The 27264-nt window shown below is 49.8% G+C and overlaps 1 protein-coding gene across 2 annotated transcripts; it reads right to left on the bottom strand.

Moving 5' to 3' along the window:
• Nucleotides 1-435: 435 nt before the first annotated feature.
• On the bottom strand, nucleotides 436-19176 carry LOC144510032 (interferon-induced very large GTPase 1-like). 2 transcript variants are annotated; one of them, XM_078239225.1, is made up of 2 exons: nucleotides 19123-19176; nucleotides 436-8840 (listed from the first exon to the last, which is right to left on the bottom strand). In XM_078239225.1, exon 2 carries the CDS (start codon nucleotides 8834-8836, stop codon nucleotides 3905-3907), a length of 4932 nt encoding a protein of 1643 aa, XP_078095351.1. In that variant the 5' UTR covers nucleotides 8837-8840; nucleotides 19123-19176; the 3' UTR covers nucleotides 436-3904. The 2 variants fall into 2 exon arrangements, with proteins under 2 accessions (XP_078095351.1, XP_078095353.1); XM_078239227.1 differs by lacking the exon at nucleotides 19123-19176 and adding an exon at nucleotides 9851-9885.
• Between the last annotated feature and the right edge of the window lie 8088 nt (nucleotides 19177-27264).

The following is a 27264-nucleotide window of genomic DNA, read 5'->3' as shown; positions in this document are numbered from 1 at the left end:
CGGGCGGAGGAGGGAGGGCAGTGCTGTCGACTGTGGGGGTTCTGAATTCAGGGTACTGGTGACAGGAGGGGACAGTCACAGTGCAAGGGAGATACAGTAAGGGGGCTGTTCCAGGGTGGGTTTGTAGGTGATGGTCTAATTGCCGTCACCCAAAGGGGGGGAGAGGAGTTGGTGGGGGGTCAGTGTGGGTCATGGAGAGGGATCAGACAGGTAGAGAAGCGGATGGGGTAACAGGAGAGAGCAGGGTTAAGGTAGATATGGGGGTGGTAATGGGTGTTGCCTCTGAGGAGAAGGAAGGCCTGTGAAGGTGGATTATAAATAGGGTCCAGGGTAAAGGAATGAGGTTCAGTGGTGACAGATGGGAAAGGAATGGCAGTATTGGGTGGATCGACGGTAATGGGGGGGGGGCTGCTGTGCCCACGATGAGTCTGAAGGAGGACGGTGGATTTCCTGGCCCGTACTGAGTAAATGGCGGTCTGGGTGTTGTTCCAATATGGCGGCAGGACCTGTAACTCCATGAGGTACGGGTGAGGCAGTGTTTGCCCCGTCCTGGATGGGTTACCAACTGGCTGAACAGCAGGAGATTGTCTGTGTTCAGTCATCCTGCCTCCCCCGTGCTAAATGGCTAATTGAGTGAGGTGTTAAGTAGAAGAATTGAAAGACATGGCAACGAACTACATCAATTCCCAAATCAGTCTGTTAGTAATAGTTTATTGAACAAGCAAATCATGGTTTTGAAGCACTTCAGCCGACAAGCTGAACTGTTACAATCCATCACTGCGCCACACATTAGCTACAGAGGGTGAGGAAAGGATGATTAATGAGTTAATTCAGGTCTACATCAACGGTTAAAATTCTGTCACAATCCCTCTTTTTCTTTGGTTAAAAAGTGAATGTTCTCCTCTTGAATCAGCAAACTCGTGTTAGTCCCAATTGTGCTGTTGCCCTGACCAGGTCCGGATGCAACTCGGCTGAAGTAACTGACAGCTCATTATAGAGAGAAAGACTGGAACTTAAACAGTAACTGATCACATCTCAGATATATCTTTCACTCACTCACCAGCAAGAAATTACTTTCAAACTGATTGTTATGGAGGGGGAACATGTTTAAACTGAACATTTTCACTCCCGGACTCTCCACAGATACAACAATAAACGGATTGAACTTTTTTGCTGACTTAGTGATATTTGAAGACAGCATTGGGTCTGGAACAACACACGCACAAAGCGAAAGTTTCCCAAGTTACAAAAATCCTGGAATATACTTGGAAAGTTCCATCTTATATTGTAATCATTGGCCGTAGAGACTGTTACTTCAATCGCATCCATCCAGTGATCCCTTTGAGATGTAACTCGAAATGACTGGAAACATTGGCTCTATTCTCTGGCCTTGAGTGACTGTCTGTGTGGAGTCTGCACGTTCTCCTTGTGTCTGTGTGGGTTTTCTCCGGGTGCTCCGGTTTCCTCCCATAGTCCGAAAGATGTGCAGGTTAGGTGGATTGGCCATGCTAAATTGCCCCTGAGTGTCCAAAGATGTGCAGGTTAGGTGGATTGGCCATGCTAAATTGCCCCTTAGTGTCCAAAGATGTGCAGCCTCCACTGCTGTCCGTACAGATGCTGACAAACTACGGGTGCTCCGCGGCCGGGTAAGCGAAAAGTTACACGGCCGCTATCGAACTTTTAAAGGGCCTGTATAATAAACAGCCTAATGAAGTCTACGCGAGACACCTCCTCGCTACGCGCAGACGGCAGCCAGGTGAATCAGTTGACCAGTTCCTGCACGCGTTGCGACTGCTTGGCCCGGAACTGTAACTGTAGGTCTGTGACTGCCACCCAATATACTGACGACTTAATCAGGGATGCCTTTGTCACGGGCATCGGAACTACTTATATCCGGCAATGGCTGCTGGAACAGGGTGCGCTGGACTTAAAGAAAACGGTGGAACTGGCTGAATCCTGAGAGGTGACCTCACAATACCTCGAAGCCTACTCACCTGACCACGTGGGCGCATCGTGGACACCGCAGCCGTCACTACTGGGAGGACCACAGCCCTACGCCACCCCACGCCTCACCGGTGACCTGACCACTGCAGCAGCCTCTGGAGGCCCGAAATGCTACTTCTGCGGCCTGGGTAAGCATCCCCGACAACGCTGCCCAGCGAGGGAGTCGTTCTGCTCCGCGTGTGGGAAGAAGGGGCACTACGCCAAAGTCTGCTCCCAAATCCACGAGCGCCGCGTGCGACCCGCGGGGGTCACCATCTTGGACGACCCCGGCCACGTGCGACCCGCGGGGGCCGCCATCTTGGACGACTCTGGCCGCGTCTGACACACGGGGGCCGCCATCTTGGATGACTTCGGCCGCGAGTGACCCGCGGGGGCAGCCATCTTGGATGACTTCGGCCGCAAGTGACCAGCAGGGGCCGCCATCTCCTACCTCATCAGCCCCCTACGGCTATCTGCAGGATTCAATGGTGGCGTCGGTTACCCTGGACCGGACGAAGCCTCATCGACTCGCCAAGTCCATGATGGACATTGAGGTAAACGGGCACAGGGAGCATTGTTTGTTTGACAGTGGTTAGCATTGCTACCTCACAGCACCAGGGACCTGGGTTCGATTCCCGGCTTGGGTCACTGTCTATGTGGAGTCTGCACGTTCTCTCAGTGTCTGCGTGGGTTTCCTCCGGGTGCTCCGGTTTCCTCCCACAGTCCAAAGATGATAGAATGATAGAATCCCTACAGTACAGAAAGAGGCCATTCGGCCCATCGGGTCTGCACCGACCACAATCCCACCCAGGCCCTACCCCCATATCCCTACATATTTTACCCACTAATCCCTCTAACCTACACAACTCAGGACACTAAGGGGCAATTTTAGCACAGCCAATCAACCTAACCCACACAGTGCTTAGCACTGCTGCTTCACAGCTCCAGGGACCTGGGTTCGATTCCCGGCTTGGGTCACTGTCTGTGTGGAGTTTGCACATTCTCCTCGTGTCTGCGTGGGTTTCCTCCGGGTGCTCCGGTTTCCTCCCACAATCCAAAGATGTGCGGGTTAGGTTGATTGGCCACATTAAAAATTGCCCCTTAGAGTCCTGAGATGCGTAGGTTAGAGGGAGTAGCGGGTAAATATGTGGGGGTCGGGCCTGGGTGGGATTGTGGTCGGTGCAGACTCGATGGGCCGAATGGCCTCCTTCTGCACTGTAGGGTTTCTGTGTTCTGTGTTTCTGTGTGATCTTTGGACTGTGGGAGGAAACCGGAGCACCCGGAGGAAACCCACGCAGACACGAGGAGAATGTGCAAACTCCACACAGACAGTGACCCGAGCCGGGAATCGAACCCAGGTCCCTCGAGCTGTGAAGCAGCCTGTGAAGATGTGCTGTTTGGTGCATTGGCTGCGCTAAATTCTCCTTCCGTGTACCCGAACAGGTGCCGGAGTGTGGCGATTAGGGGAGGGACAGCGACACCAGCGGTGGGAGGACAGAGTGACAGAGCGAGAGGGAGGGGGACAGCGACACCAGCGGTGGGAGGAGAGAGTGACAGAGCGAGAGGGAGGGGGACAGCGACACCAGCGGTGGGAGGAGAGAGTGACAGAGTGAGAGGGAGGGGGACAGCGACACCAGCGGTGGGAGGACAGAGTGACAGAGGGAGACAGGGAAAGACACCGAGTTGATTTCTCTGGCGGTTTGGTGTGGGGTGGGGGTATACACCATGGCATCTTCGTCAGCAGCTTATAAAATACGATTATTTTCACGAGCTTCAGTGTAAGTATCTCAATGTGGAGGACTTTTACAAAGGACAGCGAACGTTAAAACCATCTAGGTAATTGTAGCGACTGCTATTGGCTTTGGATCTGCATCTGCTCAGGGTCCTGATGTGTAACAGACTTAAGTCCAGATGTTGGTGCTCAGGATCCTGTTGGAGTTAGGTAAATTAAATATTCATCAATTTTAACATCATAATGCTTTTCTAGATCTGCGTTGATGTCCCACGGAGTGTCCGAATTGGAAATGTCTGCAGGCTTGACGTTGTATTTCAATGCGAATTCCTTGTTGTAGGTGGACAACACCCATTTCCAGTAAGATGGTGCCTGTGCCTTTGGTGTTAAAGGAATGTCCCAGGCATCAGCCCGTTTGCATCGAGTTTCTATATAAAACTTGCGATACATAAACTCCTTACAGCTGCGCGCCACTCTTTGCCACAACCGTTCGCCTTCTTTCTGATACCAATAGGATTGAGAAGCTACAGCTTCGCAGCTTTCAGTCGTTAGTTTCTTATTCCATCTGAAGTTACAGCCTCCTATCCCCTGGGGCCAGTGATATGTCGCCGAGTGCTTCTCATGGTCTTTAATAGTCTGCTCACAGGGCACTTCGCAAAATGGACAATGTTTTCCACAACCGCACAGGATCTTGTACAGTTCCCGGGAAGGATCGGTGGGAAGGTCTGAAACTCTCTGTTCAATATCCCATTTCACAATGTCCTGGAGGAGACATCCCTCCAAGTTGTGGATCGAATCGGCCAATTTAAGCACAAAGCTCGGAGCATTTTTGAAAATATTTTTGTTCTCCAGATACCCCTGTGGAAACACAATGTGTTCTTCAAGTCTCTGCTTGAAAGCATCCAAAAACAATCCAATATCATCAGTGGGACTTTTCTTGATATCCTCAATCGTTGTTTGCATGAGCTTTATTTTCTGCTCCAGAATATTGGCAGCAATGTGGTAGAGTGTGGATTGTCTGTTGTCCAACCTTTTACAATGGTTCAGCACCTGTTTTCTCATCCAATCTTGTTCAAAATCCTCGCTATTTTTAATGTATTGCCAATATTCCTCAAAGCTGTTTTGCCTTTTCAGATCCAGCATAATCCCCACTTGGAGGTTCCTGCGCGATTTGAATTCTGCGTTCTGCCCATTTCTGATGTGATCCACGATCGCTTTTCCCAATCCCTGGTTAAGATCTTCCAACAAAGCGGGCTTCAGCAAGGAGTCACAGAACAGTTTGGCACACGTCTCACTCTGGTCCTTTTGAGAGTACATAGATTTAAATATTGTGAAATAGTGATTTCTATCATTTGCTAGCCTCTTCACTGGGTTGTGCTGATCACAGAATCCATTGTGCATCTCTCTAAATCTCTGAACTGCAAAGCCACAAATTTGGATTTTCACATCTGTGTCAAACAATTCAGTGAACTGGAATGTCTCCCCATCGAGTTTCTCTAGCTCTCCATCAATTTCTCTTAGAAGTTTTTTGCACAGCAGCGGATGGTAATCTTCACCTTTCTTCACCATTTCTTCCACATGTAACTTGCATTGTGAAATCAATACCTTAGTGATTCTCCCTGCTTCAACTGAGCATTCAGATTCCACCCATGCTTCCGTATCCTCATTGTCCAAGTTTACTTTAGTTTGAAGCAAGTTACTATAAACTTCATGTGCCTTTTCTAGAATCCTTTTTAGGAGAGATCTTTTGCTTGCCTCAATGTGTTGCTTGGCAATCTTCCATGGCCTCTTGCTCAGATCACAGAGGCTTGTTCCAGATGCGAGTTTCTCGGTGAGTATGTTTCCACATGTCCTCATATTTTCCCGCAAGCTCTTTTCCATGTCTCTCTCGATATTGAATTCCACGGGCTGATATTTTACTGACTGCATTGATTCTGTCCACATATTCTCAAAAGCTTCAATCAGTTCACTCTCACTGTGGTCTGCTGTTTGCAATTTCATAGTGTTTAAAAGTTGATCAACTCGTCCCTGTATTCTATCAGAGTAGCCACTTAAAATGTTGTTTAATTTGTTAAGCTCTTTTTGTCTGATCACTGCTTCTGCGCATTGCCTCTTTGTGAGTGTTTCAATTTCCCAGCACACCGACTCAAAACTCGCTGAAATCTCTGCCTTAAACCTCTCCACAAGGTGGGCCTGGGCAGTGTCTGTCTTGAAATAGTCTTCGATTTCATTCAGCTGTTGGGTTTTCTGTTCAGACATGACTTCCAGAACTTCACGGGTCAGAATTTCTTCCAGATCCTGTAGGTCTCCTTTGCAGGTCTTAATTCGGATGTGGGCTTTCTGAAGCCAGGAATGTACCTCACTCCTCATCTTCCAATCTAAATCCGAGCATTTTTCTGAGAGTTTGTTGTAGGCGTTTGCAACTTGACTGTTCCTGAAACTGAAAATGAAACTCTCGTGTTTCACTGCATCCCACGTGCTTTTCATCCAGCTGATGAAGTCGGTGATGGTGGAAGGTCTCCTGTGGAGAAAATGCTGCAAAATATTGTGTTTGAGCTCCGCCACTGTCTGACTGTACGCTACTTCCACTGGTGCCATCGGTGGAGTTCCACACCACAGCCCCGGGATGTACCAGTTACTTTTCTTTGAGTCATAATCTAGCACATCGGAGAACTTTGAAAATTTGCCATCCTGTTTCTCAGCTTTAGCCGCGATCTTCGTCATTTGGTCCAGTTCTTGTTGAATTGAGCTGTGACTTCTCACGTTTTTCTGATATGCAGACACATCTCCAATTTTCTGATGGAGAAATTGGCAATTGGGCCTTTTCCCGACCGTTTTCATTCGAATGAGCGCATGGACCACGATTTGTAACACCTCCTTCATCTCTGACGCAGTCTCTGTTGACATATTGATTAATGTTAGATCACTCAAGCCAGAGACTAATGTCGCAAGTTCATTGTCGTGTTCATATGTGTCACCGACACTGGACTGTTCCTGAGCCTCCAAACCCTCTGTGTCCAGGAGCAGGATAAAGTCGCAGCCGCGATTGTGTATTTTTCTTGTAGTTTTAATGAGCTGCATGTAGACCCCTCGAGTACATCTCCCACATCCCACTGCAAACTGCGAGCCGAACATGGTGTTGAGCAGAGTGGACTTACCTGTGCTCTGTACTCCCAGCACCGAAAGGACAAAAATACAACAAGGGCCGACCTTCCTGTCAACTTCCGTTAACACGCTGCTCACCCACTCCACCGGTATGTTGGAAACATCTCCATCCATCAGCTCCAGTGGGAACCCCTCCAGCAACAGCTCAGCTGCTATGGAAGGAAACTGTTTGATATCTGGAGGAATGGTCTTCACAGTCTGAAACACTTGATAAATGAGCCCCATTTCTCGGAGGAAATGTTCCAAACCCAAACTCATCGAACTGTCACTAACGTTGCTATGGAGTTCAGCCTGTGGATTCTGAAGAACTGAATTCTGGACTTGTTGTTCAGCCTCTCCATTTGAAACCATGCGTCGCTCAGACAGATTACGGAGCTCTGTGCGTGACCTGGAATCCAGATCATATTTGAGGCAGTTTAGGAAGTGTTTCCTGTTGGTTGCGGGCTGGAGGAAACTTATCACATTCATCATGACATCTGACATTCCCCTACCTATCAGTCCCTGACAAAGCACGTGTCCTTCCTCACGCAGTTTACTGATATACTCCCCTACACTTGGCCCGGTAAAGTGCTTGAGTCGACAGATCTCCTTCTCAATATCTGAAATCTTTTTCCAAGCGTCTCCCTGGAAATACAAATGCTTCTGTTTGAACTCTTTAATGTTTCCATTGTGAATCGAATTAACTATTTGTATTGACATTCCCCGAGCTTCAGAAAACTCAGACACATCTTCGTCGATCAGAAATGTACTCTCTTTCGCCAGCGAGGCCATCTCTTGTAAGCTGGGTGCTTTCTCCTTGAATTCAGACCTCCGACTGAAGGTTGCTAGGATTTTAGATCGAACATTGGACAAAAATTCGGCTTCATTTTCTTGAAATTTTGGTAAAACCTGATCTTTGGTCAGGAATTTCGATTTGACTAACTCTTTTAAGTGAAGATTCATTTGGCGCATTTGATGAGATTTGGGAGTGACGATTAGAAAGAGTTTCTGTGAAATGTGGGCATGGGATAATAGGAATGTTTTAATTTGTGTGTCTAAACAGTCAATAAAAACAAACACAGCGGCAGCAACTTTACTCAGGAACTGGAAACTTCCAGGAAAGTCTAGGGCATTGCCCCGGAGATTCATTATAGCCAGGGGCTCTGGAATAATGTCGACTGCCTCACTGCCATAAGGTAAGTACCAGCACATTTCCATCAGTCCATTTGAAATATCTTTCACTATATTACCAGACGGCATATCCGAATGGATAAAGTAATGCAGCTGTTGATGGGAGTTGCTGAAAATGTGATTTAACATTTTTGATTTTGACATCGAGCTGTGTCCAAGTCGAGTGAAAGCAAAGGTTGGAATATGCGCCGTAGCCATGGAATCCTCAATGTATTCTCTCTTTTCTCCCATTGAGTGCGGTCGGTATCTTTTCACAATGGAGTGCATCGGCCGCAAAAGGAAAGTTGGACTCCCTTCAGGACACGGCAATATTATTGGGACCGCAAACTGACACAAGGACATCTTGGAAATCACTTCCTGCTGCAGGAAGGTATCTGCACACAATAACAGGGCAGTAATGATGTCCAACGGGTTGAATGCCACGACTGTGGTTTTGGGCTTTAGTAATGGAGGGAAAAAGTCAAAATCATCTTCCACCGTCTCATCTTGCATTGATTCCAATCTCGGTGGTTGGAAGATTCTGGCGGAGGAATTTCCTGCCATCAGTAATCTGAGGAAATGCCAGGGAATATCTCCGGCACAGGTTGGTATCTTACCTTCTAGGGCCTCTATGTCAATCTCCAGCACTTTCTTCAGGGACAGTTTATTGGGATAAAAGTCCTGGAGTCCCAGAGTTTGCAGTAGCTTTTTAAATTTGGACAGATCGATTTGCCCGGTGCTCCCAGTACATTCAGAGACGGAAGAGTGGACGGAACGAATCATTCCTCTGTCAATGGATTCTCCCATTTTCCTGAAACAATAAGAAATAAATACATTTATACAGCATTTCTTATCTCAGGACTTCCCTGAAGGGTTAACAAAGAACAAAGAAAAGTCCAGCACAAGAACAGGCCCTTCGGCCCTCCAAGCCCGTGCCGATCATGATGCCCGAACTAAACTAAAAAAAACCTTCTGCCCTTACTTGGTCCGTATCCCTCTATTCCCTCCCTATTCATGAACCCATCCAGATGCCTCTTAAATGTTGCTAATGTGCCTGCTTCCACCACCTCCTCTGGCAGCGCGTTCCAGGCACCCACCACTCTCTGTGTGGAAAACCTCCCCCGCACATCTCCCTTAAACTTTCCCTCGCTCATCTTGAACCTGTGCCGCCTTATAATTGAAATCTCCACCCTGGGGGAAAAGCCTCTGACTATCCACTCTGTCTACGCCTCTCATAATTTTGTAGACCCTCTATCAGGTCTCCCCTCAGTCTTTCCAGTAAAACCATCTGAGTTTAATCAACCTCTCCTCATAGCCGACACCCTCGAGACCAGGCAACATCCTGGTGAACCTTCTTTACACTCTCTCCAAAACTTCCATGTCCTTCTGATAGTGCGGCGACCAGAACTGCACGCAATACTCCAAATGCGGCCGAACCAAGGTTTTATATAGCTGCAGCATGATTTCCCAACTCTTGTACTCAATGCCCGGCCAATGAAGGCAAGCATGCCGTATGCCTCCTTAATCACCTTGCCCATCTGTTGCTGCTTTTAGGGAACTGTAGACCTGCACGCCCAGATCCCTCTGTATGTTAATGTTCTTAAGGGTTTTGCCACTTACAGTATAATTCACATTTGATCCTCCAGAATGCATCATCTTGGATTTATTTGGATTAAATTCCCATTTGCCATTTCAATCTATCTATATCCTGTTGTATCCTCTGACAATCCCTGTCACTATCAGCTAAACTCTGTCAATCTTTTCCTCGTGTCAATGGTTATTGCCTTGGTTTGCATTCTGTTTGTTACTTAAGCTGATTACCTGATGGTCAGGGTGCGCAGTCTGACCAGGAGTTTAGACCATTTTTTCCCAAAATGCTTCCTGAAAATCCATCAGCGTTTAATTTCTAATGGTCAAATGAAGAGTTGAAACATGTTTTAAAGATACAGTTCTGGAAATTAAGTATTTCCACAGGGCTAGGATGACATTCATCGATGAATGTTCGTGGCTTAATTTCTTCCATTGATTCTTTTGTTTAAATTGGAGCTCGCTCTGAAAAAAACACCCGGCCATGGGTTACTTTCGTAAAGAAGAGGAGGTGAGGAGTCCAAAGCTAAACCTGTCTGTTTTACAAAAGGAAATGACTGTTCAAATAGAAAGAAAACTGACCTTTCTGATCAATGACTGCAAGAACCAGGAAATAGAGACATAGAAAATAGGAGCAGGAGTAGGCCATTCGGCCCCTTTGAGCCTGCTCCACCATTCATTATGATCATGGCTGATCATCCAACTCAATATCCTGATCCCGGCTTCCTCCATATCCTTTGATCCCCTTCACTCTAAGTGCTATATCTAACTCTATGATTCTATGAATTCCTTCTTGAAAACATTCAATGTTTTGGCCTCAACTACTTGTTGTGGTAATGAATTCCACAGGCTGACCACTCTCTGGGTGAAGAAATTTCTTGTCATCTCTGTCTTAAACAGGCTACCCTGTATCCTCAGACTGTGACCCCTGATTCTGGACTCTCCCACCATCAGAAACATCCTTCCTGCAAGTACCTCGTTTAGTCCTGTTAGAATTTTATAGGTTTCTATGATTCATTCTTCTAAACTCATTCTTCTAAACTCCAGCAAATATAATCCTAACCGACTTAATGTCTCCTTATACATCAGTCCACCATCCCAGGAATCAGCCTGGTAAACCTTCGCTGTACTCCCTCTATAGCAAGAACATCCTTCCTCAGATAAGGAGACCAAAACTGCACACAATACTCCAGGTGTGATCTCACCAAGGCCCTGTATAATTGCAGCAAGACAACCCTGCTCCTGTACTCGAAAGCTCTCGCTATGAAGACTAACATACCATATTGCCTTTTTTACTGCCTGCTGCACATACATGCTTACCTTCAGTGACTGGCATATGAGGACACCCAGGTCTCGTTGCACATTCCCTTCTCCTAATTTATGGCTAATCAGATAGTAATCTGCCTTCCCGTTTTTGCTACCAAAGTGAATAACCTCACATTTATCCAAATTATGCTGCATTTGCGAAAGGATATATTGGCCTTGGAGGGAGTGCAGAGAAGGTTCACCAGGTTGATACCGGAGATGAGGGGTGTAGCTTATGAGGAGAGATTAAACAGATTGGGTCTGTACTCGTTGGAGTTTAGAAGGCTGAGGGGTGATCTTATAGAGACATATAAGATAATGAAGGGGCTGGATAGGGTAGAGGTGGAGAGATTCTTTCCACTTAGAAGGGAAACCAGAACTAGAGGGCACAGCCTCAAAGTAAGGGGGGGGCGGTTCAGAACAGATTTGAGGGGGAACTTCTTCTCTCAGAGGGTAGTGAATCTCTGAAATTCTCTGCCCATTGAAGTGGTGGAGGCTACCTCGTTGAATATGTTTAAATCACGGGTAGATAGTTTTCTGATCGATAAGGGAATTAGGGGATATGGGGAGCAGGCGGGTAAGTGGAACTGATCCACTTCAGATCAGCCATGATCTTGTTGAATGGCGGGGCAGGCTCGAAGGGCCAGATGGCCTACTCCTGCTCCTATTTCTTATGTTCTTATGTTCATTGCCATTCATTTGTCCACTCATTTAAATTGTCCAAATCACACTGAAGGATCTGTATCCTCCTCACAGCTCACATTTAACATTTGGTTCACTCACCTAAATCATTAATACATATGAATAGTTGGGGTCCCAGCACTGAATCCTGCAATACCCCACTAGTCCCTGCCATTTGGAAAAAGACCCATTTATTCCTACTCTTTGTTTCCTGTCTGCCAACCAGTTTTCTATCCATCTCAATACACTACCCAATCCCATGTGCTGTAATTTTACACTCTACTCTCTCATGTGGGACTTTGTCGAAAGCCTTCTGAAAGTCCAAATAAACCACATCCATTGGCTCCCCCTCATCAACTCTACGAGTTACATCCACAAAGAATTCCACTAGATTTGTCAAGCATAAATTTCCCTTTCATAAATCCATGCTGACTCTGTCCAATCCTGCCATTATTTTCCAAGTGTTTTGCTCCAAAATCTTTGATAATGGATTCTAGAATTTTCCTCACTACTGCCATCAGGCTCACTGGTCTATAATTCCGTTTACTCTCTAACTCCCTTTGTAAATAGTGGGGTTACATTCGCTCTCCTCCAATCTGTAGAAACTGTTCCAGAGTGTATAGAATCGTGCAAGATGACACCAATGCATCCACTATTTCTCGGGCCATTTCCCTAAGTACTCTGGGGTGTAAATTATCAGGCACTGGGGATTTATTGGCCTTCAATCCCATCATTTTATCCAACACCATTTCTCTACTAATACTGATCTCCATCAGTTCCTCCCTCTCACTAAACTGACTGTTTAAATAGAAAGAAAACTAAGCTTTATGATCAATGACTAAGCCAGGAAATAGAGATAGAAATGAATGAAGTATAAACATGGATAACAAGAAAAGGTGAGACTAGTTAGTGGGAAAATGGAAGGAGACACGAAAATTATGATGAACACATGAAATGTAGAAAGATTATTAGGTTATTAACCAATGTTGAATGGGAAGAGTTCACATTGAAATTATTTTATAGAGAATCATAGAATCTACGGCACAGAGAAAGGCATGGAACTTGCCGGTCCCGAGAGAATCTCCCACTCCGCCAGGAGTACTTCATTCCGGTGGGGTTTAGAGTAGCTCCCCCCCTTGTGGGGAACTAGCGGGAGACCCTGCCGGAATGAAGGGGGCGGGCGGTGCCCCTTGGCACTGCCATCGGGTAGTGCCAAGGGGACAGGGCCTAGGGGAAATTGGTGGGGCTGGGGGGTGGGGTCCCACTGCCACACTGCATGGCGATCGGTCTGCGCTGGAGTGAGGCCAGCGATTGGGGCAGGCTGGGAGGTGGGGGTCAGGGCTGGCCCGGGAATTGTTGTGGGGACCGTGATTGGGCTGTGGCGGGGGGGGGGGGGGGGGGGGGGGGGGGGCCTGGAGAGGCAGCGCTGTGGCCGTCCCGGGCTGGCCAGCGATCGAGCTGGCCAGCAAATGGGGAGACTGACAGATCGGGGCCAGTGTGCTTGTGCAGAGTTCCGGAGCTGTCGAACTCCGGTGTGAATAGGCCCCGTCCCCCTGAGTTGTTAATGAGATTCCCGATTGTGACCTCTGCATTGCACAGAGTGGGGAGATTCAGGTCTGAATCTGAAAAAACAGTCTAGAACAGTTTTTCCACCAATTCAGCACTTTTGGGAGAAATGCCCCCAATGTTTCTCCATAAAAATACTAAATGAAGAAAGCAAAAGCAATGTTAGGGCCCACTGCCTTTGGAGCATTCGGTGCCTGCAGCCGTTTCTGGATGTAAGAACGTAAGAACTAGGAGCGGGAGGAGGCCATCTGGCCCCTCGAGCCTGCTCCGCCATTCAATAAGATCATGGCTGATCTTTTCGTGGACTCAGCTCCACTTACCCGCCCGCTCACCATAACCCTTAATTCCTTTACTGTTCAAAAATATCTCATGGAGTGAATCAAATTGGTTGAAGACCAAGACCTGTGATGATGGGGACCTCCGCAGGAGGCTGAGATGGATCAACCGCTTGGCATTTCTGGTTGAAGATTCATGCAATCCTTTACAATGGTGTGCTGGGCTCCTCCATCATTGAGGATGGGGATGTTTGTGGAACCTCCTCCTCCAGTGAGTTGTTTAATTGTCCACCACCATTCACGGCTGGATGTGGCAGGACTGCAGAGCTGATCTAAACTCGAAACATTAACTCTGCTTCTCTCTCGACAGATGCTGCCAGACCTGCTGAGTTTATCAGGCATTTGCTATTTTTATTTCAGATTTCCAGCACCCACAATATTTTGCAAATGTGAAGTTGTTATTTTTAAGAAGGGTGTCACAATGTTCAAATGTTGCAACAGAATGGAATATAGTTTAACTAGTTTTACTGAGTCATGATGTGGAGATGCCGGCACTGGACTGGGGTAAACACAATAAGAAGTTTAACAACACCAGGTTAAAGTCCAACAGGTTTATTTGGTAGCAAACGCCACACAAGCTTTCGGAGCTCCAAGCCCCTTCTTCAGGTGAGTGGGAATTCTGTTCACAAACAGGGCATATAAAGACACAGACTCAATTTACAGAATAATGGTTGGAATGCAAATACTTACAGCTAATCAAGTCTTTAAGATACAAACAATGTGAGTGGAGAGAGCATCAAGACAGGTTAAAGAGATGTGTATTGTCTCCAGACAGGACAGCCAGTGAGACTCTGCAGGTCCAGGCAAGCTGTGGGGATTACAGATAGTGTGACATGAACCCAATATCCCGGTTGAGGCCGTCCTCATGTGTGCGGAACTTGGCTATCAGTTTCTGCTCAGCGACTCTGCGCCATCGTGTGTCATGAAGGCCGCCTTGGAGAACGCTTACCCAAATATCAGAGGTGCCCACATAAGAACAGAATATGGCGCTCGACTCATCGATCGACAGTTCCGACATGCCACAGCGAAAAACTGCACTGACCTCCTCAGAAGCTAAACACGGGACACGGTGGACAGAGTACCCTTCATTGTCCAGTACTTCCCCAGAGCGGAAAAGCTACGGCATCTCCTCCAGAGCCTTCAACATGTCATTGATGAAGACGAACATCTCGCCGAGGCCATCCCCACACCCCCACTTCTTGCCTTCAAACAACCGCACAACCTCAAACAGATCATTGTCCGCAGCAAACTACCCAGCCTTCAGGAGAACAGTGACCATGACACCACACAATCCTGCCACAGCAACCTCTGCAAGACGTGCCGGATCATCGACACAGATGCCATCACCTCACGTGAGAACACCATCCACCAGGTACACGGTACATAGTCTTGCAACTCGGCCAACGTTGTCTACCTGATACGCTGCAGGAAAGGATGTCCCGAGGCATGCTACATTGGGGAAACCATGCAGACGCTGCGACAACGGATGAATGAACACCAGTCGACAATCACCAGGCAAGACTGTTCTCTTCCTGTTGGGGAGCACTTCAGCGGTCACGGGCATTCAGCCTCTGATATTCGGGTAAGCGTTCTCCGAGGCGGCCTTCACGACACACGACGGCGCAGAGTCGCTGAGCAGAAACTGATAGCCAAGTTCCGCACACACGAGGACGGCCTCAACCGGGATATTGGGTTCATGTCACACGATCTGTAATCCCCACAGCTTACCTGGACCTGCAGAGTCTCACTGGCTGTCCTGTCTGGAGACAATACACATCTCTTTAACCTGTCTTAATGTTCTCTCCACTCACATTGTTTGTATCTTAAAGACTTGATTAGCTGTAAGTATTTGCATTCCAACCATTATTCTGTAAATTGTGTTGTGTCTTTATATGCCCTGTTTGTGAACAGAATTCCCACTCACCTGAAGAAGGAGTTTAAGGCTCCGAAAGCTTGTGGCTTTTGCGACCAAATAAACCTGTTGGACTTTAACCTGGTGTTTTAAACTTCTTACTGTGTTTACTGAGTTAATACAGAAGTTCTCTTCACCCTTCACCTGGAAGCTATTCGAAAGGAAGCCATGACAACTTTGCCTGCATTTTGTAACACAATAATGTTTACTGTGAAGTATAATTATAGAACATAGAACAGTACAGCACAGAACAGGCCCTTCGGCCCACGATGTTGTGCCTAGCTTTATCTAAAACCAAGATCAAGCTATCCCACTCCCTATCATCCTGGTGTGATCCATGTGCCTATCCAATAACCGCTTAAATGTTCCTAAAGTGTCTGACTCCACTATCACTGCAGGCAGTCCATTCCACACCCCAACCACTCTCTGCGTAAAGAACCTACCTCTGATATCCTTCCTATATCTCCCACCATGAACCCAATAGTTATGCCCCCTTGTAATAGCTCCATCCACCTGTGGTGAACCATAGATGGTTACCACTATGGGTACTGAACCATAGATGGTTATCACTATGGGTACTTGTACATATGTTACTCTGCTTGCTGTTGGGGTTAGGGTTGGGGTGTTCTACCTGTTGGTATTGTTCTATGGTACACTCCGGTTGGCTCCGCCTTCCTATAGGGGTATAAAGGTCACTGCACTTCCTAGTGACCCTTTAGTCTAGGATTGTATGGTGAAACAGTATGCTCTATTCTTGTTGCTAATAAAAGCCTTATTTCCCGAGTACGATTGAGCATCTCAAGTGAATTAATCGCGCATCACCACCCGAGGAAATAGTCTTTGAACGTTCACTCTATCTATCCCCTTCATCATTTTATAAACCTCTATTAAGTCTCCCCTCAGCCTCCTCCGCTCCAGAGAGAACAGCCCTAGCTCCCTCAACCTTTCCTCATAAGACCTACCCTCCAAACCAGGCAGCATCCTGGTAAATCTCCTCTGCACTCTTTCCAGCGCTTCCACATCCTTCTTATAGTGAGGTGACCAGAACTGCACACAATATTCCAAATGTGGTCTCACCAAGGTCCTGTACAGTTGCAGCATAACCTCACGGCTCTTAAACTCCAACCCCCTGTTAATAAAAGCTAACACACTCTAGGCCTTCTTCACAGCTCTATCCACTTGAGTGGCAACCTTTAGAGATCTGTGGATATGGACCCCAAGATCTCCCCAAGTTCCTCCACAGTCTTCTGAACCCTACCTTTGACCCTGTAATCCACATTTAAATTAGTCCTACCAAAATGAATCACCTCACATTTATCAGGGTTAAACTCCATTTGCCATTTTTCGGCCCAGCTTTGCATCCTATCTATGTCTCTTTGCAGCCTACAACAGCCCTCCACCTCATCCACTACTCTACCAATCTTGGTGTCATCAGCAAATTTACTGATCCACCCTTCAGCCCCCTCCTCTAAGTCATTAATAAAAATCACAAAGAGCAGAGGACCAAGCACTGATCCCTGTGGCACTCCGCTAGCAACCTGCCTCCAATCCGAAAATTTTCCATCCATCACCACCCTCTGTCATCGATCAGACAGCCAGTTACCTATCCAATCGGCCAACTTTCCCTCTATCCCACACCTCCTCACTTTCATCATAAGCCGACCATGGGGGACCTTATCAAACGCCTTACTAATATCCATGTAAATGACATCAACTGCCCTACCTTCATCAACACACTTAGTTACCTCCTCAAAAAATTCAATCAAATTTGTGAGGCACGACTTGCCCTTCACGAATCCGTGCTGACTATCCCGGATTAATCCGCATCTTTCTAAATGGTCGTAAATCCCATCCCTAAGGACCTTTTCCATCAATTTACCAACCACCGAAGTAAGACTAACCGGTCTATAATTACCAGGGTCATTTCTATTCCCTTTCTTAAACAGAGGAACAACATTCGCCATTCTCCAGTCCTCTGGCATCATCCCCGTGGACAGCGAGGACCCAAAGATCAAAGCCAAACGCTCTGCAATCTCATTCCTTGCCTCCCAAAGAATCCTAGGATATATTTCATCAGGCCCAGGGGACTTATCGACCTTCAGTTTATTCAAAACTGCCAGGACATCCTCCCTCCGAACATCTATTTCCTCCAGCCTATTAGCCTGTAACACCTTCTCTTCCTCAAAAACATGGCCCCTCTCCTTGGTGAACACTGAAGAAAAGTATTCATTCATCACCTCGCCTATCTCTACTGACTCCATACACAAGTTCCCACGACTGTCCTTGACCGGCCCTAACCTCACCCTGGTCATTCTTTTATTCCTCACATAAGAGTAAAAAGCCTTGGGGTTTTCCTTGGTCCGACCCGCCAAGGATTTCTCGTGTCCCCTCCTAGCTCTCCTCAGCCCCTTTTTCAGCTCGTTCCTTGCTAACTTGTAACCCTCAATCGAGCCATCTGAATCTTGTTCAGATGATAATTAACCCTCATTTGTCTGGAAAAATAAGGATTGTGCCATTATTGGAATGTGTAACATTCATGAATCAGGTCATAGAATCATAGAATCCCTACAGTGCAGAAGGAGGCCATTTGGCCCATCGAGTCTGCACTGACTCTCTGACAGAACATTTAACCCAGGCCCTATCCCCATGTATTTACCCTGCTAATCCCTTAACACATCTTTGGACATTAAGGGACAATTTATCATAGCCAATCCCCCTAACCTACACATCTTTGGACACTAAGGGACAATTTACCATGGTAAATTCACCTCACCTGCACATCTTTGGACCGTGGGAGGAAACCCACACAGACACGGGGAGAATGTGCAAACTCCACACAGACAATCTCCGAAGGCTGGAATCGAACCCTGGCACCGTGCACCATACAAATCTTTCACCGCAGTCTGTAGATTTATCCCCATATTTGAACTTCAGAGCAATTCATTACAAGTCATTTAAAACACCATTTTGTCACTGTCTCAGTTCATTTAAGACATTAGGCCTCTTAAATTCTGCAAGACTCAATTCCTGCTGACTAACATCTATCTGAATGCTTCAGATCTCAGTTTTACTTTCAGATTTGAAATATTTAGCAAGCTGTTCATTTTAATTCCATTTTTTGATCTGATTTGATTTATTATTGTCACATGTATTAGCATACAGTGAAAAGTATTGTTTCTTGCACCCTATACAGACAAAGCATACCGTTCATAGAGAAGAAAAGGAGAGGGTGCAGAATGTAGTGTCTTAGCTCGGGTGTAAAAGATAGAATGGGCAAAACGAGGTGGAGGTAGATTTTTTTTAGAGGGAAGCTACCTCCAGATAATATTGTGAAGATGCCAGAGTCTCGTTTGATCTGAAACACCACCTCGACAAAGTAAAGGCACTCTGTGGCATTAATAGATGCTGGAAAATTGGTCGTGTTAAGTGGGAAGCTGAAATGCTTCAGCAAGCAAAAGAAAAAAACGTGTCAAAAAAATGTTTGTACCCCATTGGTAAAGTGACAAAGCAAATGCTCAGCGTGGATCGGTTCCTCGCTTGCTCCAAAACCCAAATTCAAAACCCAATTCATTCTCCCCACAAGAGAGACAAAAAATATCCAAGCTGAGAAGACAAGGCATTACACCGCATCTTGAGCTTGATCTGACGCTCGGCTCAGCCGAAAGACCTGCAAAAATAAAACATATAAAGCCAATAACTGTCCTTACCCAACTTAAAGCTGCAGCTCTTGAAAATATGCTCAGGGAATGAGATCACTTTCGGCAGCAGCGATGGAGGTCCGAGCAAAGATAACAAATAATCCCGCCTCCTCACAAAATGATCTCCAATCAGCTAAATAAAACCATGTGATGTCACTGTTGCCGAGTAGACACGACATGAACAGTTTAGGCTCCAGAGAGGTGTATATTAGTCTGGTCATCAATGCATCTTGAACAGAGGGAATGGCAAGCAGCCAAACCAGAGGGATGGGCATTTGGACTCACAGACACGCATTCAGCCAAACAGACTGAAACAACCAGTCTCACACAGCTAGCTCAATTAGTTATTACACTTGTGTGAGTGTTACTGTGTGACTCCAAAACAATCAGGACAACCTGACCCCTACCATCCAAAAACCCCACAGACCAGAGCTCCCAGGACACAGCCCCCCACCCAACACAGACCAGAGCTCCCAGGACACAGCCCCCCACCCAATATAGACCAGAGCTCCCAGGACACAGCCCCCCACCCAACACAGACCAGAGCTCCCAGGACACAGCCCCCCACCCAACACAGACCAGAGCTCCCAGGACACAGCCCCCCACGCAACACAGACCAGAGCTCCCAGGACACAGCCCCCCACCCAACACAGACCAGAGCTCCCAGGACACAGCCCCCCACCCAATATAGACCAGAGCTCCCGGGACACAGCCCCCCACCCAACACAGACCAGAGCTCCCAGGACACAGCCCCCCACCCGACACAGACAAGAGCTCCCAGGATAGAGCCATCGTCCCAACACAGACCAGAGCTCCCAGGACACAGCCGTCATCCCAACACAGACCAGAGCTCCCAGGACAGTGCCCCCCCACCCAACACAGACCAGAGCTCCCAGGACACAGCCCTCATCCCAACACAGACCAGAGCTCCCAGGACACAGCCGTCCACCCAACACAGACCAGAGCTCCCAGAACACAGCCCCCCACCCAACACAGACCAGAGCTCCCAGGACACAGCCCTCATCCCAACACAGACCAGAGCTCCCAGGACAGAGCCCACCACCCAACACAGACCAGAGCTCCCAGAACACAGCCCCCCACCCAACACAGACCAGAGCTCCCAGGACACAGCCCACCACCCAACACAGACCAGAGCTCCCAGGACACAGCCCACCACCCAACACAGACCAGAGCTCCCAGGACACAGCCCTCATCCCAACACAGACCAAAGCACCCAGGACACAGCCCTCGTCCCAACACAGACCAGAGCTCCCAGGACAGAGCCCTCCACCCAACACAGACCAGAGCACCCAGGATAGAGCCCACCACCCAACACAGACCAGAGCTCCCAGGACACAGCCCTCATCCCAACACAGACCAGAGCTCCCAGGACACAGCCCCCCACCCAACACAGACCAGAGCTCCCAGGACACAGCCCTCATCCCAACACAGACCAGAGCTCCCAGGACACAGCCCCCCACCCAACACAGACCAGAGCTCCCAGGACACAGCCCTCATCCCAACACAGACCAGAGCTCCCAGGACACAGCACCCCACCCAACACAGACCAGAGCTCCCAGGACACAGCCCTCCACCCAACACAGACCAGAGCTCCCAGGACACAGCCCTCGTCCCAACACAGACCAGAGCTCCCAGGATAGAGCCCACCACCCAACACAGACCAGAGCTCCCAGGACAGAGCCCCCCACGCAACACAGACCAGAGCTCCCAGGACACAGCCCCCCACCCAACACAGACCAGAGCTCCCAGGACACAGCCCCCCACCCAATATAGACCAGAGCTCCCGGGACACAGCCCCCCACCCAACACAGACCAGAGCTCCCAGGACACAGCCCCCCACCCAACACAGACAAGAGCTCCCAGGATAGAGCCATCGTCCCAACACAGACCAGAGCTCCCAGGACACAGCCGTCATCCCAACACAGACCAGAGCTCCCAGGACAGTGCCCCCCCACCCAACACAGACCAGAGCTCCCAGGACACAGCCCTCATCCCAACACAGACCAGAGCTCCCAGGACAGAGCCCCCCACCCAACACAGACCAGAGCTCCCAGAACACAGCCCCCCACCCAACACAGACCAGAGCTCCCAGGACACAGCCCTCATCCCAACACAGACCAGAGCTCCCAGGACAGAGCCCACCACCCAACACAGACCAGAGCTCCCAGAACACAGCCCCCCACCCAACACAGACCAGAGCTCCCAGGACACAGCCCACCACCCAACACAGACCAGAGCTCCCAGGACAGAGCCCACCACCCAACACAGACCAGAGCTCCCAGGACACAGCCCTCATCCCAACACAGACCAAAGCACCCAGGACACAGCCCTCGTCCCAACACAGACCAGAGCTCCCAGGACAGAGCCCTCCACCCAACACAGACCAGAGCACCCAGGATAGAGCCCACCACTCAACACAGACCAGAGCTCCCAGGACATAGCCCTCATCCCAACACAGACCAGAGCTCCCAGGACACAGTCCCCCACCCAACACAGACCAGAGCTCCCAGGACACAGCCCTCATCCCAACACAGACCAGAGCTCCCAGGACACAGCCCCCCACCCAACACAGACCAGAGCTCCCAGGACACAGCCCTCATCCCAACACAGACCAGAGCTCCCAGGACACAGCACCCCACCCAACACAGACCAGAGCTCCCAGGACACAGCCCTCCACCCAACACAGACCAGAGCTCCCAGGACACAGCCCTCATCCCAACACAGACCAGAGCTCCCAGGATAGAGCCCACCACCCAACACAGACCAGAGCTCCCAGGACAGAGCCCTCCACCCAACACAGACCAGAGCTCCCAGGACACAGCCCCCCACCCAACACAGACCAGAGCTCCCAGGACACAGCCCCCCACCCAATATAGACCAGAGCTCCCGGGACACAGCCCCCCACCCAACACAGACCAGAGCTCCCAGGACACAGCCCCCCACCCAACACAGACAAGAGCTCCCAGGATAGAGCCATCGTCCCAACACAGACCAGAGCTCCCAGGACACAGCCGTCATCCCAACACAGACCAGAGCTCCCAGGACAGTGCCCCCCCACCCAACACAGACCAGAGCTCCCAGGACACAGCCCTCATCCCACCACAGACCAGAGCTCCCAGGACAGAGCCCCCCACCCAACACAGACCAGAGCTCCCAGAACACAGCCCCCCACCCAACACAGACCAGAGCTCCCAGGACACAGCCCTCATCCCAACACAGACCAGAGCTCCCAGGACAGAGCCCACCACCCAACACAGACCAGAGCTCCCAGAACACAGCCCCCCACCCAACACAGACCAGAGCTCCCAGGACACAGCCCACCACCCAACACAGACCAGAGCTCCCAGGACAGAGCCCACCACCCAACACAGACCAGAGCTCCCAGGACACAGCCCTCATCCCAACACAGACCAAAGCACCCAGGACACAGCCCTCGTCCCAACACAGACCAGAGCTCCCAGGACAGAGCCCTCCACCCAACACAGACCAGAGCACCCAGGATAGAGCCCACCACCCAACACAGACCAGAGCTCCCAGGACACAGCCCTCATCCCAACACAGACCAGAGCTCCCAGGACACAGCCCCCCACCCAACACAGACCAGAGCTCCCAGGACACAGCCCTCATCCCAACACAGACCAGAGCTCCCAGGACACAGCCCCCCACCCAACACAGACCAGAGCTCCCAGGACACAGCCCTCATCCCAACACAGACCAGAGCTCCCAGGACACAGCACCCCACCCAACACAGACCAGAGCTCCCAGGACACAGCCCTCCACCCAACACAGACCAGAGCTCCCAGGACACAGCCCTCGTCCCAACACAGACCAGAGCTCCCAGGATAGAGCCCACCACCCAACACAGACCAGAGCTCCCAGGACAGAGCCCTCCACCCAACACAGACCAGAGCACCCAGGACACAGCCCTCATCCCAACACAGACCAGAGCACCAGGATAGAGCCCACCACCCAACACAGACCAGAGCACCCAGGATAGAGCCCACCACCCAACACAGACCAGAGCTCCCAGGACACAGCCCTCATCCCAACACAGACCAGAGCTCCCAGGACACAGCCCCCCACCCAACACAGACCAGAGCTCCCAGGACCCGGCCCTCATCCCAACACAGACCAGAGCTCCCAGGACACAGCCCTCCACCCAACACAGACCAGAGCTCCCAGGACACAGCCGTCCACCCAACACAGACCAGAGCTCCCAGGACAGAGACCCCCACCCAACACAGACCAGAGCTCCCAGGACAGAGCCCCCCACCCAACACAGACCAGAGCTCCCAGGACAGAACCCCCCACCCAACACAGACCAGAGCTCCCAGGACACAGCCCTCCACCCAACACAGACCAGAGCTCCCAGGACAGAGCCCCCCACCCAACACAGACCAGAGCTCCCAGGACAGAACCCCCCACCCAACACAGACCAGAGCTCCCAGGATAGAGCCCTCATCCCAACACAGACCAGAGCTCCCAGGACACAGACCTCATCCCAACACAGACCAGAGCTCCCAGGACAGAACCCCCCACCCAACACAGACCAGAGCACCCAGGATAGAGCCCACCACCCAACACAGACCAGAGCTCCCAGGACACAGCCCTCATCCCAACACAGACCAGAGCTCCCAGGACACAGCCCCCCACCCAACTTAGACCAGAACTCCCAGGACACAGCCCCCCACCCAACACAGACCAGAGCTCCCAGGACACAGCCCTCCACCCAACACAGACCAGAGCTCCCAGGACAGAGCCCTCCACCCAACACAGACCAGAGCTCCCAGGACACAGCCCTCATCCCAACACAGACCAGAGCACCCAGGATAGAGCCCACCACCCAACACAGACCAGAGCTCCCAGGACAGAGCCCTCCACCCAACACAGACCAGAGCTCTCAGGACACAGCCCTCATCCCAACACAGACCAGAGCACCCAGGATAGAGCCCACCACCCAACACAGACCAGAGCTCCCAGGACACAGCCCTCATCCCAACACAGACCAGAGCTCCCAGGACACAGCCCCCCACCCAACACAGACCAGAGCTCCCAGGACACAGCCCTCACCCCAACACAGACCAGAGCTCCCAGGACACAGCCCCCCACCCAACACAGACCAGAGCTCCCAGGACACAGCCCTCCACCCAACACAGACCAGAGCTCCCAGGACACAGCCCTCCACCCAACACAGACCAGAGCTCCCAGGACAGAGCCCCCCACCCAACACAGACCAGAGCTCCCAGGACAGAGCCCCCCACCCAATATAGACCAGAGCTCCCAGGACAGAGCCCTCGTCCCAACACAGACCAGAGCTCCCAGGACACAGCCCCCCACCCAATATAGACCAGAGCTCCCAGGACTCAGCCCCCCACCCAACACAGACCAGAGCACCCAAGACAGAACCCCCCACCCAACGCAGACCAGAGCTCCCAGGACAGAACCCCCCACCCAACACAGACCAGAGCTCCCAGGACACAGCCCTCCACCCAACACAGACCAGAACTCCCAGGACACAGCCCTCGTCCCAACACAGACCAGAGCTCCCAGGACAGAACCCCCCACCCAACACAGACCAGAGCTCCCAGGACAGAACCCCCCACCCAACACAGACCAGAGCTCCCAGGACACAGCCCTCGTCCCAACACAGACCAGAGCTCCCAGGACAGAACCCCCCACCCAACACAGACCAGAGCTCCCAGGACACAGCCCTCGTCCCAACACAGACCAGAGCACCCAGGATAGAGCCCTCCACCCAACACAGACCAGAGCTCCCAGGACACAGCCAAACAATTTAATGTTTCAGGAGCTTAGGGCTTGTGAGGAAGAAATGTTTTTACACAGAGACTAAGAATGACCTTGGACACACGGCCCACAAGGGTGGTGGAAGTGGATCTGGTGAATGAGTGATAGACCTGGAAAGGAGACACTCACTAGGATCTCAAAGAACAAAAGAACAAAGAACAGTACAGCACAGGAAACAGGCCCTTCGGCCCTCCAAGCCTGTGCCGCTCCTTGGTCCAACTAGACCAATCGTTTGTATCCCTCCATTCCCAGGCTGTTCATGTGACTATCCAGGTAAGTCTTAAACGATGTCAGCGTGCCTGCCTCCACCACCCTACTTGGCAGCGCATTCCAGGCCCCCACCACCCTCTGTGTAAAAAACATCCCTCTGATATCTGAGTTATACTTCGCCCCTCTCACCTTGAGCCCGTGACCCCTCGTGATCGTCACCTCCGACCTGGGAAAAAGCTTCCCACCGTTCACCCTATCTATACCCTTCATAATCTTGTACACCTCTATTTGATCTCCCCTCATTCTCCGTCTTTCCAGGGAGAACAACCCCAGTTTACCCAATCGCTCCTCATAGCTAAGATCCTCCATCCCAGGCAACATCCTGGTAAACCTTCTCTGCACTCTCTCTAACGCCTCCACGTCCTTCTGGTAGTGCGGCGACCAGAACTGGACGCAGTACTCCAAATGTGGCCTAACCAGCGTTCTATACAGCTGCATCATCAGACTCCAGCTTTTATACTCTATACCCCGTCCTACAAAGGCAAGCATACCATATGCCTTCTTCACCACCTTCTCCACCTGTGTTGCCACCTTCAAGGATTTGTGGACTTGCACACCTAGGTCCCTCTGTGTTTCTATACTCCTGATGACTCTGCCATTTATTGTATAACTCCTCCCTACATTATTTCTTCCAAAATGCATCACTTCGCATTTATCCAGATTAAACTCCATCTGCCACCTCTCCGCCCAATTTTCCAGCCTATCTATATCCTGCTGTATTGCCCGACAATGCTCTTCGCTATCCGCAAGTCCAGCCATCTTTGTGTCATCCGCAAACTTGCTGATTACACCAGTTACACCTTCTTCCAAATCATTTATATATATCACAAATAGCAGAGGCCCCAGTACAGAGCCCTGCGGAACACCACTGGTCACAGACCTCCAGCCGGAAAAAGACCCTTCGACCACTACCCTCTGTCTCCTATGGCCAAGCCAGTTCTCCACCCATCTAGCCACTTCTCCTTGTATCCCATGAGCCTTAACCTTCTTAACCAACCTGCCATGTGGGACCTTGTCAAATGCCTTACTGAAATCCATATAGATGACATCCACGGCCCTTCCTTCATCAACCGTTTTTGTCACTTCCTCAAAAAACTCCACCAAATTTGTAAGGCACGACCTCCCTCTTACAAAACCATGCTGTCTGTCACTAATGAGATTGTTCCGTTCTAAATGCACATACATCCTGTCTCTAAGAATCCTCTCCAACAACTTCCCTACCACGGACGTCAAGCTCACCGGCCTATAATTTCCTGGGTTATCCCTGCTACCCTTCTTAAACAACGGGACCACATTCGCTATCTCAGTAATTATTATCGTGGCAAATACCAGAAACTTCTAAATCCCAGGGAAACAGAATAAATCTCCACTGGAACTGTCCCATGACAATATATACCGGGGGTTAGAGACATAGTAAATCTATCTCTTCACTGCTTCATCAAATATTCCCAGGGCAATCATAAAATTGGAGTTAGGTAAAGAATAAAGTTCCCTCCATGTATACAAACATGAATTAGGAGCTGGAGTAGGCCACTCAGCCCCTTAAGCCTGCTGCACCATTCAATAAGATCATGGCAGATCTGAATGTAACCTTAACCTACATTCCTGTCTACTCCCGATACATTCCAGATTCACCCACTCACTACGTTAAAAACATTTCCTCATGTTGCCGCTGTCACCACGTACCTTAAATCAGCATCCTCTGGTTTTCAACCCTTCCGCCAATATACCGATTATCTCAAAGCCAATTCTCTCAGTCCTTGGACATTGCTACAGGAGTTCCTCAGGGTCAGTGTCCTCGGTCCAACCATCTTCAGCTGCTCCATCAAGATCCTTCCCTCCATCATAAGGTCAGAAATGGGATGTTCACTGATGATTGTACAATGTTCAGCACCATTCACCACTCCTCAGATACTGAAATAGTAAATGAAAATACTAAGCAGGTCAGGCAGCATCTGTGGAGCAAGAAAGAGATTCTTAGGAGACACTTGCCATGGTGGGAGGACAGTGAAGGTTCATCAGACTGATTCCTGGGATGGCCAGGTTAGATACAGG

Source organism: Mustelus asterias, chromosome 22 (genome assembly GCF_964213995.1).
Source record: "Mustelus asterias chromosome 22, sMusAst1.hap1.1, whole genome shotgun sequence".
Lineage (NCBI taxonomy): Eukaryota > Metazoa > Chordata > Chondrichthyes > Carcharhiniformes > Triakidae > Mustelus > Mustelus asterias.
This window is presented reverse-complemented; position numbering and strand designations above follow the sequence as displayed.